This window comes from Salvelinus fontinalis, chromosome 26, assembly GCF_029448725.1.
Source record: "Salvelinus fontinalis isolate EN_2023a chromosome 26, ASM2944872v1, whole genome shotgun sequence".
NCBI classification, from domain to species: domain Eukaryota; kingdom Metazoa; phylum Chordata; class Actinopteri; order Salmoniformes; family Salmonidae; genus Salvelinus; species Salvelinus fontinalis.
Genome location: NC_074690.1, coordinates 34,883,805 through 34,904,356, shown reverse-complemented (window position 1 = coordinate 34,904,356; position 20,552 = coordinate 34,883,805). Strand labels below are relative to the sequence as shown.

The 20,552-nt window shown below is 38.1% G+C and overlaps 1 protein-coding gene across 1 annotated transcript in view; it reads left to right on the top strand.

Annotated features, from left to right (window-relative positions):
- The window catches only part of pth1r (parathyroid hormone 1 receptor), a gene marked incomplete at its 5' end in the record, with an annotated part of 94,403 nt that extends 74,102 nt beyond the window's left edge, over window positions 1–20,301 (top strand). Inside the window, 6 exons of the mRNA XM_055884190.1 lie at window positions 868–928; window positions 1,475–1,541; window positions 1,720–1,814; window positions 11,550–11,691; window positions 12,101–12,142; window positions 13,908–20,301. Of these exons, the coding sequence (XP_055740165.1) occupies window positions 868–928; window positions 1,475–1,541; window positions 1,720–1,814; window positions 11,550–11,691; window positions 12,101–12,142; window positions 13,908–14,282 (782 nt within the window). The remainder of the gene's footprint in view (window positions 1–867; window positions 929–1,474; window positions 1,542–1,719; window positions 1,815–11,549; window positions 11,692–12,100; window positions 12,143–13,907) is intronic.
- Between the last annotated feature and the right edge of the window lie 251 nt (window positions 20,302–20,552).

Genomic DNA, 20,552 nt, shown 5'->3' with positions numbered 1-20,552 from the left:
ATGACGGCTGCGTGGTTCCATGGTGTTTATACTTGCGTACTATTGTTTGTACAGATGAACGTGGTACCTTCAGGCATTTGGAAATTGCTCCCAAGGATGAACCATACTTGTGAAGCATACTTGTGGAGGTCTACAATTTTTTTTCTGAGGTCTTGGCTGATTTGTTTTTGATTTTCCCATGATGTCAAGCAAAGAGGCACTGAGTTTGAAGGTAGTCCTTGAAATACATCCACAGGTACAGCTCCAATTGTCTCAAATTATGTCAATTAGCCTATCAGAAGCTTCTAAAGCCATGACATAATTTTCTGGAATTTTCCAAGCTGTTTAAAGGCACAGTCAACTTAGTGTATGTAAACTTTTGATCCACTGGAATTGTGATACAGTGAAATAATCTGTCTGTAAACAATTGTTGAAAAATTTCTTGTGTCATGCACAAAGTAGATGTCCTATCCAACTTGCCAAAACTATAGTTTGTTAACAATACATTTGAAAAACAAGTTTTAACAACAATTATTAACTATTTCATGTTTTCACACATACGGTGTGAATACTGTTATACACAGAACCCAAGAATAGTTCAGAGAGCTAGGCTGTACGGCTCCTGCATTGTACACACTGTGCGTCACGTTCATGTAAGCACAGCGCATACAATGTGGATGCTGTGTCGCCCAATTGCCTCGCTATATTAACAGTATATTACAAGGCTAATTTTGGCTTGAACCCACTATAATAATTGGAAGAAAATTGCTGTATTTTGTGTTTTAATCATTATTTGTGTGATTTATAGATCATTATAATCTGTTTTGCAGGGGTCTCAGCTGTTAAGTTGTTTTGAGATCTATCTTGATGTTCGTTGTTGATTTACAGGTGTCCCAGCTATGTTTGTGACAGTGTGGGCAAGTGTAAGAGCCACCTTGGCAGACACAGAGTAAGTATTGCGCTGTAATCCCAATTTGTCATCATTGATGTTGGCTCTGAACACACAGTACTGTGTATTTGCCAGAGTCTTTCATGGGAACGTGTTCAAGAATCCCCTTAGGTTCATAGAATGTTTAAAGGCAGAGTGTACGTCTTCAATTTAATCGAAACCCACATTGCAGTATTTACACGGTAGTAACACATGGTTATATACAATCACAGAATTACTTTGAGTACTGTAGAAACATGCTACTACTAGCCTATCACGTTGACTCCACCCTAAGGTAGATTCTGGCCATTTTCAGAATAAGAATTGTGTGCGCGCAGGCAGTAGCTTGTACACAAGGACCATGCGTAAAACATTGCTATGGCAGGCTGGATTGAATTCCAGCCAAGACTTTAGAGCCTAGGACCAGTCTGTAAGGGTTGCCAACTTCCCCATGTGTTGTTGTTACACTAGGATATACCGAAATAGATTAGTTCCTGAATGCGATTAGTTACACAATCATGCGTATCTATATTCGTTTTTCATAAATTCCCTGTTTATCACTTACAGGTGCTGGGACCTAAGTGCAGGCAATCTGAAGTGGATTGTACAAGTGCCCATTCTAACAGCAATAGTGGTGAGTAAACATGTCAATTGAAAATGTTAATTGGCATAATGGCATTTAACATTTTCAATTGACATGTTTAATTATCACAATTACTGACCACTATTACCACTATCTGCTTTCTGAGAGAGTTAGTAGTTGAGATATTGGGCTTTGGTGTGCTACATTGTGTCATTGTCTTTTATAAAAGGTGAATTTTATGCTGTTCCTGAATATAATCCGAGTTCTGGCCACTAAACTTCGAGAGACAAATGCTGGCAGATGTGACACAAGACAGCAGTACAGGTAAGAAGCCATACTCTGACTGTTCCTTCCCTGACTGCTTTATCATGACATGTATGCCCAAGCCCAGCTCAGTTAATCCCTACCATTGTGTCGCTGAGTTGTCATAATGCTTCAGCAAATGTACATTATCCCAGGGGCGTTGGTAGACACAATATAAGTAACCTAATGTACAGTGCATTCGGAAAGTATTCAGACCCCTTTTTCCACATTTTGTTACATTTTGAAAGAAGGCTGTAATGTATACAATCATTTTTTCCCTCATCAACCTACACACAATACCCATAATGACGACCTGAAAACAGGTTTCTCTAAGTTTTTGCAAATGTATTAAAAATATAAAACAGTTATCTTATTTACATAAGAATTCAGACCGAAATGTAGCTCTAGGGGAATCCTGTTTCCATTGATCATCCTTGAGATGTTTCTACAACTTGATTGGAGTCCACCTGTAGTAAATTCTATTGATTTGACATGATTTGGAAAGGCACATACCTGTCTATATAAGGTCCCACAGTTGTCAGAGCAAAAACCAAGCCATGAGGTTGAAGTAATTGTCCGTAGAGCTCCGAGACAGGATTGTGTCGAAGGCACAGATCTGGGGAAGGGAACAAAAAATGTCTGCAGCATTGAAGGTCCCCAAGAACACTGTGGCCTCCATCATTCTTAAATGGAAGAAGTTTGGAACCACCAAGACTTCCTAGAGCTGGCCGCCCGGCCAAACTGAGCAATCTGGGGTGAAGGGCCTTGGTCAGTGAGGTGACCAAGAACCCGAGGGTCACTCTAACAGAGCTCCAAAGTTCCTCTGTGGAGATGGGCGACAGTTCCTGAAGGACAACCATCTCTGCAGCACTCTCCCAATCAGGCCTTTTAGTTAGAGTGGCCAGGCGGAAGCCACTCCTCAGTAAAAGGCAAAAGACAGCCCGCTTGGAGTTTGCCAAAAGGCACCTAAAGACTCACAGACCATGAGAAACAAGATTCTCGGGTCTGATGAAACCTAGATTGAACTCTTTGGCCAGAATGCCAAGCGTCACGTCTGGAGAAAGCCTGGCACCATCCTTATGGTGAAGCATGATGGTGGCAGCATCATGCTGTGGAGATGTTTTTCAGCGGCACTGACTGGGAGACTAGTCAGGATCGAGGGAAAGATGAATGGAGCAAAGTACAGAGAGATACTTGATGAAAACCTGCTCCAGAGTGCTTAGGACCTCAGACTGGGGTGAAGGTTCACCTTCCAACATGACAACAACCCTCAGGACACAGCCAAGACAACGCAGGAGTTGCTTCAGAACAAGTCTCTGAATGTCCTGGAGTGGCCCAACCAGAGCACAGACTTGAACCCGACCGAACATCTCTGAAGAGATCTGAAAATAGCTGTGCAGCGACGCTCCCCATCCAACCTGATAGAGCTTGAGAGGATCTGCAGAGAATAGTGGGAGAAACTCCCCAAATACAGGCGTGTCTAGCTTGTAGTGTCATACCTAAGAAGACTCAAGGCTGTAAACGCTGCCAAAGGTGCTTCAGCAAAGTACTGAGTAAAGGGTCTGAATACTTACTTAAATGTGATTTTTTTTTCATACATTTGAAAATAATTCTAAAAAACAGGTTTTCCATTATGGGGTATTGTGTGTAGATTGATGAATGTTTTTTTTTTCATCCATTTTAGAATAAGGCTTTAACGTAACAAAATGTGGAAAAAGGCAAGGGGTCTGAATACTTTCCAGAATGCATTGTATATCCCTTTAACTGCCTTGAATGCCTGCTGATCCTACAGCTATTGTAAACAGCAATCATGTGCCTATGAACCAGAGTTATACTGTTAGCACTGAGGCGGTGTGCCCTAGTAGGAAGTCCACTGTGCAGCTCACCTTCCACTAACATAAATAACATGAGCATGTCTACTTCTGCTACGCTTCCCAGTAAAGCAATGAAAACAATCAAGCATCCCAGAAAAGTGATACAAATAGCCTATGTTAATATATGTAGCTTAAGAACAAGGTTAATGAAATCAATAATTTGATAGAAACAGATGACATTCATATTCTGACAATCTCTGAAACTCACTTAGATAATACCTTTGATACAGTGGTAGCAATACATGGTTATAACATCTACAGAAAATACAGAAATGCCAATGGTGGATGTGTTGCTGTTTATATTCAGAACCACATTCCTGTAAAGCTAAGAGACAATCTCCTGTTTAATCCTGTTGAAGTAATATGGCTACAGGTTCATATGCCTCACCTAAAGCCTATTCTTGTGGGAAGCTGCTATAGACCACCAAGTGCTAACAGTCAGTATCTGGATAACATGTGTGAAATGCTTGATAATGTATGTGATATCAACATAGAGGTATATTATCTGGGTGATTTTAAATATTGACTGCCTTTCATCAAGCTGCCCACTCAAGAAAAAGCTTCTTATCAGTCAACCTACCAGGGTAGTTACAAACAGCACAGGAATTAAATCGTCAACATGTATTGATCACATCTTTACTAATGCTACAGAAATTTGCTTTAGAGCTGTATCCAAATCCATCGGCTGTAGGGATCACAATATAGTAGCCATATCTAGTTCCAAAGGCTGGGCCTAATATAGTGTATAAGAGGTTATACAAGATGTTTTGTAGTGATTCCTATGTTGTTGATATAAATAATACTTGTTGGTCTGTAATGAGGAGCAACCCAGAAGCTGCACTTAACACATTTATGAAATAGTTGTATTCTAGTTACTAATAAGCATGATGAGGAATTGAAAAATTGTATGGTTGAGAAGGATGAGGCAAAAGGAATGGCAAATAAGTCTGGCTGCACAACCATTTGGCAAACATACTTCAAATTGAGAAATCATGTGACTAAACTGAATAAAAAGAAGAAACTACACTGAAACAAAGATAAATTATATCAAGAATGATAGTAAAAATCTTTGGAGCACCTTAAATGACATGTTGGGCAAAAAGGCAAACGAATCATTAATTGAATCAGATGGCTCATTCATCACGAAACACACTGATATTGATTATTGTTAATTAATTCGTTTTTCATTGGCAGGATTCGCATGGCATGCCAACATCAAACGCTGACACTAAACATCCAAGTATAACTGATCAAATTATGAAAGACAAGAATTGTAATTTTGAATTCTGTAAAAATGAGTGTGGAGGTGAAAAAAGTATTGTTGTCTATCAACAATGACAAGCCACCGGGGTCTGAGAATTAATGGAAAATTACTGAGGATAATAGTGGACGATATTGCCACTCCTGTTTGCCATATCTTCAATCTAAGCCTACGAGAAAGTGTTTTCCCTTAGGCCTGGAGTGAAATACAAAATGAATTCCGCTACCCAAGAATAGTAAAGCTCCCTTTACTGGCTCAAATAGCCGAGCAGTCAGCCTGTTACCAACCCTTAGTAAACTTTTGGGAAAAATGTTGTTGACCAGATAGAATGCTATTTACTGTAAACAAATTGACAACACACTTTCAGCATGCTTATAGGGAAGCACAGTCAACATCTAGCACGGCACTTACACAAATGACTGATGGCTGTGAGAAATTTATGATAAAAAGATTGTGGGAGCTGTTTTGTTAGACTTCAGTGCGGCTTTTGACATTATCATTCATAGTCTGCTTATGGGGCTTTACACCCCCTGCTATATTGTGGATAAAGAGTTACCTATCTAACAGAACACAGAGGGTGTTATTTAATGGAAGCCTATCCAACATAATGCAGGTAGAATCAGGAATTCCCCAGGGCAGCTGTCTAGGCCCCTTATTTTTTTCAATCTTTACTAATGACATGCCACTGGATTTGAGTAAAGCCAGTGTGTCTATGTATACGGATGACTCAACACTATACACATCAGCTACTACAGTGACTGAAATGGCTGCAACGCTTAACAAAGAGCTGCAGTTAGTTTCAGAATGGGTGGCAAGGAATAAGTTAGTCCTAAATATTTACTTATACTTATAGTTAAAGCACTGTATTTGGGAGAAATCATTCACTAACCCTAAGCCTCAACTAAATCTTGTAATAAATAATGTGGAAATTGAGCAAGTCGAGGTGACTAAACTGGCATGACCCTGGATTGTAAACTGTCAAAATATGTTGATACAACAGTAGCTAAAATGGGGAGAAGTCTGTCCATAATAAAGTGCTGCTCTGCCTTTTAAACAACACTATCAACAAGGCAGGTCCTATAGGCCCTAGTTTTGTCAAACCTGGACTACTGTTCAGTCGTGTGGTAAGGTGCCACGAAGAGGTACTTAGGAAAATTACAATTGGCTCAGAACAGGGCAGCACTGCTGGCCCTTAAATGTACACGGAGAGCTAACATTTAATAATATACATGTAAATCTCTCATGACTCAAATTGGAGGAGAGATTTACTTCATCACTACTTGTTTTTGTAAGAAGTTTTGACATGATGAATGGACCAAGATGTCTGTTTAAACTACGAGCACACAGCTCGGACACCCATGCATACCCCACAAGACATGCCACCAAAGGTCTCTTCACAATCCCCAAGTCAAGAACAGACTATGGGAGGTGCACAGTACTACATAGAGCCATGGCTACATGGAACTCTATTCCACATCAGGTAACTAATGCAAGCAGTAGAATCAGATTTAAAAAAACGGATAAAAATACACTTTATGGAACAGCAGGAACTGTGAAGAGACACACAGGCACACACAAATACACATGATAAGACACACACTCTACACACACGTACACATGGATTTTGTATTGTAGATATGTGATAGAGTCACTGCCTGAGGGAACACACTTAATGTGTTGTGAAAAGTGTTATGAAGTGTAATGTCATGTAATATTTTAAATTGTATATAACTGCCTTGATGTTGCTGGACTATATGAAGAGTAGCTGCTGCCTTGGCAGCATCTAATGGGGATCTTTAATAAATACAAATACAAATGTACTGTAAGGTAGCCTACAGATGTATTCTGTGTTATCTCCAGCATGCTGATAGAAGTATTTAATCTTTATCACACCAAAACATGCCACCAATCGCTGGGCACAAACTGGTTAAATCAACGTTGTTTCAGCGTAATTTGTCAACGTATTGTGACATGAAATTTACGACGAAAATACATTGGGTTTGCAAAAAGTCGTCAATGTTGTTTTGAAGGTGACATTTCAACCACAGGATTATGTCATCATGGTTACCATTTTTCAAGCTAGACAAACCGTATGTTGAATTTATACATTTGAAACAACTTCAGATTTTTACTGGAGAGTTGATCTATCTACAGCTATCCCTTTGGTCTCCCATCCAGGATTTTAACAAACTTAAAGATGGAAATGATTATTGAGAGATCATTTAATAACTAAATAGGTTCATTGTTGCTATCAAAGTCATTCCAACGGGCATGTTTAATAGAGCACATTAATGAAACTATTTCAATTTAACCCAGGGTTCAACTAAAAATAGAGCATAAATATAGTCCTAGGGCTGGTGTTAAGGCGACACTAGTGTCAAACGCACACTTTGGCAATTTCAACTTATAAAAGCCAGAACTCTGCTATTTACAAACCTGGTGCCAGGGTTGGTAATTTACCTGTCTTATATCAGCTTGCTTGCGCTGAGGTGAGAGGGGTGGAAATATTTGAGATGTGTGTCCTTAAAAATTTGCCAATTTCAAGCAGCGCTACTAGTGATATTTAAGACTCACTAAAAACTTGTCGGTAATGCGATTGGTTATGGCATCGATTTTGCCAGTGGAGGCGCACGTCTTAATCAGTAGCCTATAGCCAATGTTTTATTAAAATATCATAAACATCAGAACAGTCAACTGACATTCCCATTTTATTATTTATATTGGACATCATTTTTGTCCATGCAGCTTCTGTGAAAAGTTTGGACTCATTAGGCCTATGTTCGATGCCCATTGAATGAAAGGTGTCAGTGACTGTAGGAAGTCTGTTTAGGAAGATGACGTTATTGCAATAGACTGCTTATTGTTTTTCGTTTATCATTTTGTTTTAAAAAAGCATCTTGCACTTTCGTCTGTTTTCAACTGTCAACTTGCAGGAATTCTGATCGCTGTCCTTGGTGCTGAATCCGCTTGTATCCTAGACTATTTTCCAGTTTGTTTGTTTACCTTTGACGTGGCAAAGTCACTAACGGGCCATATGAACGGCGATGGGAGGCTAATCTTATTCCAACGTTTGGGCAATGTCCAATTGTCTATGGCTCGAACATGCAGTGCATTTTCAAAATGTGAATGCAATGTGTGTAGATGAATATTTGCATGTTGAAACCAATAAAAACTTGATTGGCTACATGTTTGTTATAACTAGGCCTATTGTAGGGTTACTGTATACTATTTAATGAACTATCTAGGACATCAATTACGCCTGCCGAAGAGCCCTTAGGCCTACGTGTGCACACATTGCCTTATGCTCATGGAACGAGAGATGTGATTTATTATATCATGCTTCTGACCCGATCCTATTTAGAAATATTGTTGTTGTTTAAAAAACGGATTAATTGTTGTTTGTTTAATTTGATTAAAGACCAAACTAATTAGAAAGATTAACGGTCCATGTGTTTATGTTAAGAACTCAAAGGCAATGCAATTGTCTATTTCTGGAGAAATGCAAATATGATTTGTAAGATGGTTCCATGGTATTTATATAACGTTACTTTTGGGAGCAGTATACTGGTGAGTGGACATTCCCACTTTCTCTTTATATTGGATCTTTGTCCAGCTCCTGTGAAAAGTTTGCATGTGCGTAAAACCATCCATATTCTAAGTTGCCTTGTTTGTTGTATAGGCCCAATATAAGCAATTATGGTGCCTGTAACTGTATTTAGACATAGCCTATTTAAGACAGGTTGTTGTTTCATTATTATTAGGATTTGATTATAATTATACACTGTATTTTTAGGCCTTATCAATAGCTTAGTGAATTTAATTTTGCTTATTAACTACGTTTGGCATGTCCAGACTGCAATTTACAGTAGGCCTAGCCCCTATATCAGTGTGAATGCTATAGTCTATGTTTAACAATGTATTCCCATATTGAAGCAATGCAAATAGAAAAATGTGGACTGCAAACATGTTCAACATATTTAGCAAATATGAGGCAGGCTATTTAACAAACTAGGCTATAGCAGACTAATATTCTAATTGGAGTTAATGACGACACAATACATAAAAGACCATAAATACGCAAGTACACAAGCATCCGCATATCAAGCCATGGACCACGTTCTGATTGGCTAGTGAGGTGTTAATCCCCGACACAGCCACAACTTGTTTATTCATCAAATCCCAGCTCTTTCGCGCCACCGCCAGCTACTGCACCCATAATTCCTGTTGTGAAATTAGCTAAAATATTTCTGACACACTCCTGAAGCTAGAGCGCTACTGCCAGCGCTAAGATTCATCATTGCGTTAGGTTTGTTAAAATAGAGCCCCTTGGGTTTTGTCAGGGTTGTGTGCGGCGAAGTAGCAGAGTCAAATGCAGGACACAGGTGTTGAGCGAAACACAAAACGTTTACTCAAAAATCACAGCAAAATTCCACAAAGGGAATAATAAGAAATAACAACAACCACTAACGTAACAAACAATCACGGACAAAACAGAAATGAAAGCCAGAGGGTTAAATAGGGAACATAATAGGGGAATTGAAACCAGGTGTGTAATTATGCAGACAAAACAAAACAGAAAAATGGATCGGTGGTGACTAGAAAGCCGGTGACGTCGACCGCCGAACACCACCCGAACAAGGAGAAGGGCCGACTTCGGCGGAGGTCGTGACAGGTTTCAAGCTTTGGTTGATTTCAAATGTAATATACAAGTTTATAATGAATATGTTGGATTCACATCTCCATCTCAACCAAAAGTCAAAGATAAAGAATAGGACTACAGTAAATCAAATCAAACTTTATTTAAAGTGCATTTTAAGTTCTTTGATTTGATTTAGTCCTATTCTTTAACTTTGATCTTTGGTTGAGATGGAGAAGTGAATCCAACATATCAATTATTAATTTGAAGACAAACTGGATATTGAATTATCTTTGGTTGTCAACGCAACCAAATATAAACATTTGAAGGAAATGTACTGTGTCCTCTGCTTTGATAGTTCCATCTGTGCCACTTACTTAGTCTGGCTTTAATTCCAGTTTGTCTATAAATGTAAAATATGTCAGATTTACGTCTCCATCTCAACCAAATATAAAAATGAATGAATTGGACTAAATAATATAAAATCAAACTTTAAATGCACTTTAAATCAAGTTTAATTTGATTTCGTCATATACTTTACCTTAGATTTTTGGTTGATAGAGATGTATGGGGTCAATTTCACACCATATGTATTGAATTAAAAATAAAATAAATCGTGAACATGAAAATAAAGATGAGAATGTTAACATTATATTTTTGAGGACGGGTGAAATAATGGATGTTGAAATCAAAAACCAAACAATTGAAAGCGTAGGCAAAATCTATTCAATAGGATTGGTTGCTGGGACAGTTTAACTGAAAATGATTTTTGCATTCGTTTTTCAAATATTTTTTAATAATTTGTCCCAAAGTTTTTTGCTCTCGCTTTAAAATGATTTGCTTACAAGTTTTGGGGTTTTGCTTTTGATGTCTTTTATTTACAATTCTGTACATTTTGCTTTGAATTGTTTGGTTTTTGATTTCAACATCTATTATTTCACCCGTCCTCGAAAATATGTAAAATATATTTAAATATATATTTATTTTTCATGTTCACAATTTATTTTATTTTGAATTCAAAACATATGGCGTGAAATTGACCCCATAGAGATATCAATAGCCTATTAACATGTCAACAACTAAAAAAATGATATGTTGGATTCACGTCACCAACTAAACCAAAAATAAAAGTTAAAGAACACAATTAATCCAGTGGCTCAGATGAAACTAGCCAATCATTTAGATGCATCTCCTTGAAATGTTGCTATTTGGTTGAGTTGTCAACCAAACACAGTTCAATACTACTTTTGTAATACTGTTTAAAGTTATCTTAGAAACTGATGTAACACTATTTATTAAATTTTAAAATGAGTAACACATCCATGGCCACATGTTGAGGTTACTGTAATTATATAAGTCTTCTTATGTAATCATAGAAAGTGTGTATGTTAAAGATAGCATGCAACGGTTGCAGGTCTGTGGAGATATTCACAGCGATAATAATCTGGGCAGAATCTCGAACAGCATTGATCACTTGCACTGTACTTTTAATGTTATCTCAGCTGCAATCCAGGTCATTTGGTTGTGCTATTAGAGGAAGCACATTGATTAATTAAGTTGTATAAATACAACATATCTGAACTGTGTTGTGCTTTTAAATGGTTGAAAGCTCAGTGATTAAATATTTAGATGACAACTAAACCAAAAATCTTACATAGTTTTTCCATTGGAATTTGGTTATGCATTTAGATGGTTGAAAACATAGTGATAACATGATAATTCAACAAACTGCTGGATGTCTTTTTGAGTGGGTGAATAAAGGTTGACATCTCATTGATCAACGTCTCAACAAAATATTCCCCAAATATCCACTTGGAAATGTCGTAGTGTGCCAAGTGGGGCAGTCATGTCACTAATACAGTATGTAAGAAAATGAATAATACAATGAATGTCTATTATAATATAACATTTTATCTCCCCATGACAACTGTCACACACACAGTAAATGTAAAATGAATCGCTGCTATTATTCATTCCCTCCACAGGAAACTGTTGAAGTCTACTTTGGTCCTGATGCCACTGTTTGGCGTTCACTACATAGTGTTCATGGCCATGCCTTATACTGAGGTAACTGGAGTCCCCTGGCAGATACAGATGCACTACGAGATGCTCTTCAATTCATTCCAGGTACTGACTGGTCTTGTACAGCATGGATGAATGAACGAACAACCCAATAATGTTTTACTGCATGTGGGTTTAGTCACAGGCAGCCAGCAATGGACCTGAAATGATGAGCTGCTACAGTACTGTAAAAAGGGGATATATCAATCGGCCAAAGTCCACTATGGGGCACTGCATATGCTGTAGTGGTGTGCTACACATAATTAAGTATTGAGTTGTGATTAAACTTTTATGAGGAAAATTAGAGAGAGCTGCACAGCTCAGTGTTTTCAGAGTAAGCAGCTGGTGTCAATGACTTGAATAGTCACTTTAGATTGCATGACATTCTTCTAAAGTGCTCTGGATAGATGCTCAGGTCAACCTGTGTACTTTGAGTCATACGCAAACTTGTAATAATGGTTTATCTTCTTTTCAGGGATTCTTTGTGGCAATTATATATTGTTTCTGCAATGGGGAGGTAAGGACAACGTTGAACAATTTTATTAAGATTTATCTGTGAAAATGTCTGTAAGGAAATCCTAATAGATTATAGTATATTATTTAAGACACTATGTAATCCTGATATATAATATTATGCTCATGATTAATTGCAGTCACAGCATGCACACAGTATGCACACAAAAAAACTCAGACTCAATTATTGTATGCAGGGATGTGCACAGACCTTTCAGGGGGCAGGTTCTCAAAATGAAAAAAGGTCTATATTTATTTATGCAACACACTTACTCATCCCACATTGTAAGCAAGTTAGTTACAGTGCCTCTTGAAGGCATGATTGACATTGGGAATAGAGGGCGATCAGCTGATTATTGATGTAAATCTGCTAAAAAAATAATATTTATATCTTCAATGCTCTTAAATAATAACTTCATAATATAGCCTAATGTTCATTGTTATTTTAGTATATGGTGGTTAACTAGAGTCTAGACTACCTGTGTTCCGTGCTTCATTTGTTAATTTGGGAGGAACAAAAAGTGAGCGAGAGGGGGGTCACCTAGGGAGCTCTGAGGTACCGGAACGCATAAAAAATTACATTGCGGCTATAATAAAGCATTGCATGCATATCATCGCATTTGCGTAGTGGCATAGAGAAGTAGCCTAGAGTAGAGGTGCACACAGAAGTTGCACATATGGGGAACATTTTTAGTAGCCTAGGGTCAGAAAACAGTTTGTGCCTTTTTATAAACGCATTTTCTGCAATTCTACATCATTTTACATGACTGGAGACTTTATCAGAATTATGTTTAATACTGGACAAATTTTCAAAATGGCAAGCTACTTTGACAGTGACTGAGAGGCCTAGGTGTGTGGAGACACGCATATGGTACAATATGAGGAGGAAATTAGAGTCTTAAAAAAGCTTTCCAGTTTCACTGACTCACCCAATGACGTCTCTTGTTAACAATGTTCACTCAATAGGCCCATTTGGAAGTTGAGCCATTTGCTTTCAAACCTGTGTTTTCCAAGGATTTGTATTTGAAATATTGTGAAAGGCCTGTTTTGACTGCATGCTGTTCACTGACAGATTTGCCGTGTGTTCCCGACTGCTTTGTTATTGGGCTACACACAATCCACAACTAGGCAATTTTTTAAAAGAAGCTATTTATCCTCTGTGGCTAAATTATAGGCCTACTCATGGTGTAGTAGGCTATTCTGAATGATTTCATACATTTCTGAACAGACAGCAGTAATTCTATAACTGGCAAATTTATTTCAATTTATTGGGGGTGCTGCAACACCTCCAGCACCCTTCCTGTGGCTATGATTGTATAAGGAAATACATTATGAAGGGCTGCTGCCAACCTGACAGGTATTGATGATGATGTAAATCAAGTGTTATCAAGGGTTAATCAAATGGTATGCTGTACTGTTTATATTTAAACTAGGTAGCTTGCTACACACACACTCAACCGGTGACCTGCATCACGAGCTATGCATGTTTGGATACCAGGCGCACGTGAGCTCCGTACAGGCCAGACCAATGGGTGGGGGGTGCCGAACTTTACGACGTCTTGACGACTTGGGAGCAGTGGGTACAGAACAACAACGAATTAAACTGTATTAAAAAACGTTAGACCACCACAAAAAAGGGCAGGGTGGGAGGGCAAAGGGGAAGATGCTTGGCCACAGGTAGACACATATCTGTGCACGTGCCTGAATATATGCCACTGTCGATTTAGATGTACTTAGTGACAATCTTATTTCTTTTCATCTTCCTTTAGGTCCAGGCAGAAATTAAGAAAACCTGGAGCAGGAGGACACTAGCGCTGGACTTTAAACGTAAAGCCCGTAGTGGCAGTAACACGTATAGTTATGGACCTATGGTGTCTCACACCAGTGTAACCAACGTCACTGCCCGGGGACCCCTGGCCCTCCATCTCACCACGCGCCTTGGGGCCCCAGTCACCGTCAACGGGCACCGGAACCTCCCGGGGTATGTGAAGAACGGTTCCGTCTCCGAGCACTCTATCCCCTCCTCGGGACAGGAGTTACACATTCCCGAGGAGGAGCAGCTATCCGATAACACGCCACCGCATTCTGTTGAGGAGGAGAAACCCTCGCCTGTGGTGGAGGAGGAGCGGGAGACCGTTATGTGACGTTCATGTGACCTCTAGTGAAAGACAGTCATGTCAATAGCCCCTCCGTTGTGAGGGCGATCTCTGTAGGAATGAGTCATGGAACATAGCACCAGTCATTATTCTCAGGATGTTATACAGTAGGATGGCTGCCTTTCGTCGACACTGCCAGTTTTCCTCCTGTGAATCGAGCCAGGATTTTAGTGGGTGGATAAGGACTGGAGGACAAAGGCTTAAGGCTAAAAGGGTACCTTAGTGTTTGAGGTGAGCCACCAACACAGACAATCACCTTCTCTATTGTCCTGTAGCAAACACCACCGCTCTTTCGGAGACTATTTCCACCTGCCAAACGGACAAAAATTCATATTTGTTTTGTTTTATTTCACTGACTTCAATGAGTTGCAGCAGGTACTTTATAATTGATGAAAACCAACTTGCAGATGTAGCTTTTTCACATTCTAAAGCTATTATAAAACGTGTGGATCATGAATGGTCTGTGGATGGACAGTAGGCTAATGTCTCTGTCTGAAACCTACAGCAGTGATGGTCGACAGGTCCTGTGGTTGAAGGTGTCTAACAGTATATGTAGGTCCTCATTCTGGCAGGAGCATGTTAGCTTATGTTAGTGTACCGGATGGATAAGTTAGCATACAGCTCACTAGCTTACATTTGTTACATTAGGAACTCCTAGTGATATAAGGAAATGCCTGGCTGCAGTTGACTGCCTGCATGGTTAGGGAGATCTCACTACATATCGATTGGTTTGAAATATGGATGTCAATTCAGAAAACCTAACCCACTTTGATGTAAAAGGGAATAAAACTCAGGTACTAGTCCAAACTCACCATTCTAGTGCATCAGTTTGAGCTAGTCTGTACTGTAGTTTCAGATTTGTGCTGGCTTCTAGTGTTGATTTATATGGAGGAAGGCCAATGGAAGACTTTTCTCCATGAGTATCAACGTTTTGTACAGTTTTTATTTTTGCTATTTAAAAGATACAATCCTGATATTCAGTAGTGTAATGACTATGGAAGGTTGTTGTTTCCATGATGTTCTGATGATTCAATTCTTCAATGATAATATTCTGTTTCACAATATATAATGCCACAAAAGTAACCGAAACATATCAATGGAGTGGGAGAGACAGCGTTAAGAGGATTTAAAAAAAATAAGCTTTTATATACTGTACAGTGCCATCCGAAAGTATTCATACCCCTTGACTTATTCCACATTTTGTTGTGTTACAGCCTGAATTTAAAATGGATTAAATAAATACAAAATCTTACCCATCTACACAATATAGCCCATAATGACAAATTGAAAACAAGTTTTTAGACATTTTTGCTTATTTATTGAAAATGAAATTCAGAAATACGTAATTTACAGCGATTACAGCTGTGAGTCTTTCTGGAACTTTCCCTTAAGGGCTTTGCACACCTGGATTGTACAATATTTGCCAATTATTCTTTTAAAAATGATTCAAACTCTGTCAAATGTATTGTTGATCGTTGCAACACAACCATTTTCAATACTTGCCATAGATTTTCAAGTAGATTTAAGTCAAAACTAACTCGGCCACCCAGGAACATTCATTGTCTTCTTGGTAAGCAATTCCAGTTCAGATTTGGCCTTGTGTTTTAGGTTATTGTCCTGCTGAAAGGTGAATTAATCTCTGTGTCTGGTGAAAAGCAGACTGAACCAGGTTTACCTCTCAGACTTTGCTTGTGCTTAGCTCTATTCCATTTATTTTATATCCTGAAAAACTCCCCAGTCCTTAACAATTACAAGCATACCCATAACATGATGCAGCTACCAGTATGCTTGAAAATATGGAGAGTGGTACTCAGTGATATGTTTGGGGCAAATCCAACACAACACTTTGTTTTTAGGACAGAAAGTTTATTGCTTTTTTTGCAGTATTACTTTAGTGCCTTGTTGCAAACAGGAAAGCATGTTTTGTAAAAGCTTCCTTCTTTTCACTCTGTCAATTAGGTTAGTATTGCGTAGTAACTACAATGTTGTTGATCCATCCACAGTTTTCTCCTATCACAGCCATTAATCTCTGTAACTGTTTTAAAGTCACCATTGGCCTCAAGGTGAAATCCCTGAGCATTTTTCTTCCTATCCGGCAACTGAGTTAGGAAGGACGCCTGTATCTTTGTAGTGACTGGGTGCATTGATACACGATATAAAGTGTAATTAATAACTTCACCATGCTCAAAGGGATATTCAATGTGTGCTCTTTTTTTTACCCATCTACCAGTAATTTGTAAACATTTCTAAAAACATTAATCCACTTTGATGTTATGGGGTATTGTGTGTACGCCAGTGACAGAAAAATCTACATTTAATCCGGTTTAAATTCAGGTTGTAACACAACAAAGTGTGGAAAAGGTCAAAAGGTATGAATACTTCCTGAAGGCACTGTAATTGTAGCAAACTACTTTTATTAACGTTTCAAAGGGAGGCACCCTCCAAAACTCAGGGTGCAGCAAACAGTTACATTTTCGAAATAAAATGTTATTTAAATGAGGATTTCCAAGGAATTCTCAAATTTCACAGGAAAATTCCAAGGAAGAATTCCATAGGAGACTCGTGAAGAGACGGTATGAAGGAACACCAGAACTAAATAGCACACAACTGTTGTTTTATATGGTCAAGTGTTATGCTGCTCTTTTTGTATATACAGTATGTATGCATTTGCATAGAAGTTACAATGTTTACAATGATGATAAAAATCCATTCTAGTTGTGAGCTAAAATAGCATTAAGGGTCATGGAAATGTATTCTAAATATAATTTGATGCTTGTACAGACTGTTCAAAAATGTAAGGGACGTTTGATATTTGAAATGTGTTATATTGTATATAGTCTTAAATGTATAGAAACTGGAGAATATACTGTAGGTGAGGGACAATACTGTATGTATCAGGACCGTTAAAATAAGATTTCAGTAGAATGCCTAACAAAGGTATTGACAGAACATTAGACGGTTATTTACACTCGCATATAATTATTTGATTCAAGAACTAAATTGCACTTTGACCCTACAGTTTCCTCTCCCACCACTGTATATCCACATTTCTACACTCAAGAAACTTTTGTGAAAATATGTCTAGTTACACTTTAGAAATATATATATATATATATATATATATATATATATATACTGTATATTTATTATTTGTATTATTTTTTCTCTCTCTCTGCATTGTTATGAAGGGCCCGTAAGTAACCATTTCACTGTTAGTCTAAACGTGTTGTTTACATAGCATGTGACAAATCAAATTTGATTTTGATTTGAAATACCCCATCTTTACAAGTTCCATTCCATCATTTACATCATTTACATTTAAGTCATTTAGCAGACAGCAGTTCGTTTTCCAGCCCATGTTCTCAGGGGGAATTGAAGGATTAAAATCATTTGTTTGTTAGTTAGTTTGTCACAGAACCAGTATTTGTGTCTTTACGCTCTGTAAAAGTAGCCTTGTCCTATACTCTATGTGCTGTAGCCAATGCTTCTATCATTGTCATGCCTCGTGTTTGGCATGAAAATAAACAAACACACAGAGGAGTTGACTAAAGCACAAACAGACTGGAGCACCAGGCTATGTCTAAAGATGTCACAGTTCCAACACTTTGTGTTTCAACCTTATCTGTCTAAATAGTTCATGTACAGTAGGTTTCATTCCTATCCATCCCAATATTTCCACGTTGTTTCAAGGGTTGACTTAACATGGTAAACGTACATTTGTGTTCCTCCATTTTAGTATGATATGTATTTATTAGGAGAACCCTTTTGGAAAAAAATGTTTTGGTTCCAGGTAGAACCCTTTTGGTTTCCAAGTATAACCCTTACCACATGGAACCCAAATGGGTTCTACCTGGAACAGAAAAAGGGTTCTCCTATGGGGACAGCCGAAAACCCCTTTTTTTGTAGTTACAAAGTTACTAATTAGCTAAAATGCGAAAGTTGTCTGTGATGTGATTGGAACACGCAACCTTTGGGTTGCAAGATGTTTGCATTATACTCCCACATCTTTCCCTTTCATTTTTAGAGTAACACATTTACGTTTACTATGTTACTTCTAGTCTGAGCGGCCAGGCTATATGCGGCCAGGCATATACGGTTCAAACCTTCCCTCCAAATGTACATTTCATTCCTAATCTTTGTGGTTTCCTATTTATTGTCATGGTCTTATATGGTTAGGGCACATTACCCTTTACACCAGATAAATATAGAAGCAGAGTTCGTTTTCTGCCTTACAAAGTTCTGTTGAAGTCGGAAGTTTACATACACCTTAGCCGAATACATTTAAACTCAGTTTTTCACAATACCTTGACTTTGTTGTACTTAAGCAATTTGCCACAACTTAGTATAAACACCATGGGACCACGCAGCAGTCATACCGCTCAGGAAGGAGATGCGTTCTGTCTCCTGGAGATGAATGTACTTTGGTGAGAAAAGTGCGTATCAATCCCAGAACAACAGCAAAGGATCTATATCCACAGTAAAATGAGACCTATATTGACATAACCTGAAAGGCCGCTCAGCAAGGAAGAATCCACTGCTGCAAAACCGCTAAAAAAAGCCAGACTAGGGTTTGCAATTGCACATGGGGACAAAGATCATACTTTTTGGAGAAATGTCCTCTGGGCTGATGAAACAAAAATACAACTGTTTGGCCATAATGACCATCGTTAGGTTTGGAGGAAAAAGGGGGGAGGCTTGCAAGCCGAAGACCACCATCCCAACCGTGAAGCACGAGGGTGGCAGAATCATGTTGTGGGGGTGCTTTGCTGCAGGAGTGCTGGTGCACTTCACAAAATAGATGGCATCACGAGGTAGGAAAATGATGTGAATATATTGAAGCAACATCTCATGACATCAGTCAGAAAGTTAAAGATTGGTCCCAAATGGGTCTTCTAAATCGAGCATACTTCCAAAGTTGTGGCAAAATGGCTTAAGGATAACAAAGTCAAGTTATTGGAGTGGCCATCACAAAGCGCTGACCTCAATCCTATAGAAAATTTGTGGGCAGAACTGAAAAAGTGTGTGCGAGCAAGGAGGCCTACAAACCTGACTCAGTTACACCAGCTGTCAGGAGGAATGGGCCAAAATTCACCCAACTTATTGTGGGAAGCTTGTGGAAGGCTACCTGAAACGTTTGACCAAAGTTAAACAATTTAATGGCAATGCTACCAAATACTAATTGAGTGTATGTAAACGTTTGAACAACTGGGAATGTGATGAAAGAAATAAAAGCTGAATTAAATAATTCTGTACTATTATTCGGACATTTCACATTCTTAAAATAAAGTGGTGACCATAACTGACCTAAGACAGGGAATTTTAGAATAAGAATAAGAATAGCATAGAATAAAAAAAAATTGTCAGATATTATTCATCCTAATCAGACAGGTTTTTTACATGGACGATACATTGGAGATAATATAAGGCAAGTACTGGAAACAATAGAACACTATGAGATATCGGGGACACCAGGCCTGGTTTTCATAGCTGATTTTGAAAAGGCTTTTGATAAAGTACGACTGGAGTTTATATATAAATGCCTAGAATATTTCAATTTTGGTGAATCTCTTATAAAATGGGTTAAAATTATGTATAGTAACCCTAGGTGTAAAATAGTAAATAATGGCTACATCTCAGAAAGTTTTAAACTATCTAGAGGAGTAAAACAAGGTTGTCCACTATCGGCATATCTATTTATTATTGCCATCGAAATGTTAGCTGTTAAAATTAGATCAAACATTAATATTAAAGGATTAGAAATCCATGGCTTAAAAACTAAGGTGTCATTGTACGCTGATGATTCATGTTTTCTTTTAAAACCACAACTAGAGTCTCTCCAGGGCCTCATAGAGGATCTAGATACCTTTGCTATCCTCTCTGGATTAAAACCAAATTATGATAAATGTACCATATTACGTATTGGATCACTAAAAAATACACATTTTATATTGCCATGTAGTTTACCAATTAAATGGTCTGACGGAGATGTGGACATACTCGGTATAAAAATCCCAAAAGAAAGAAATGATCTCACTCCAATAAATTTTTATAGAAAGTTAGCAAAAATAGATAAGATCTTGCTACCATGGAAAGGAAAATACCTGTCTATTTGTGGAAAAATCACCCTAATTAACTCTTTAGTCATATCACAGTTTACCTATTTGCTTATGGTTTTGCCTACACCTAGTGACCTGTTTTTTAAATTATATGAACAAAAAATATTCAATTTTATTTGGAACGGCAAGCCAGATAAAATTA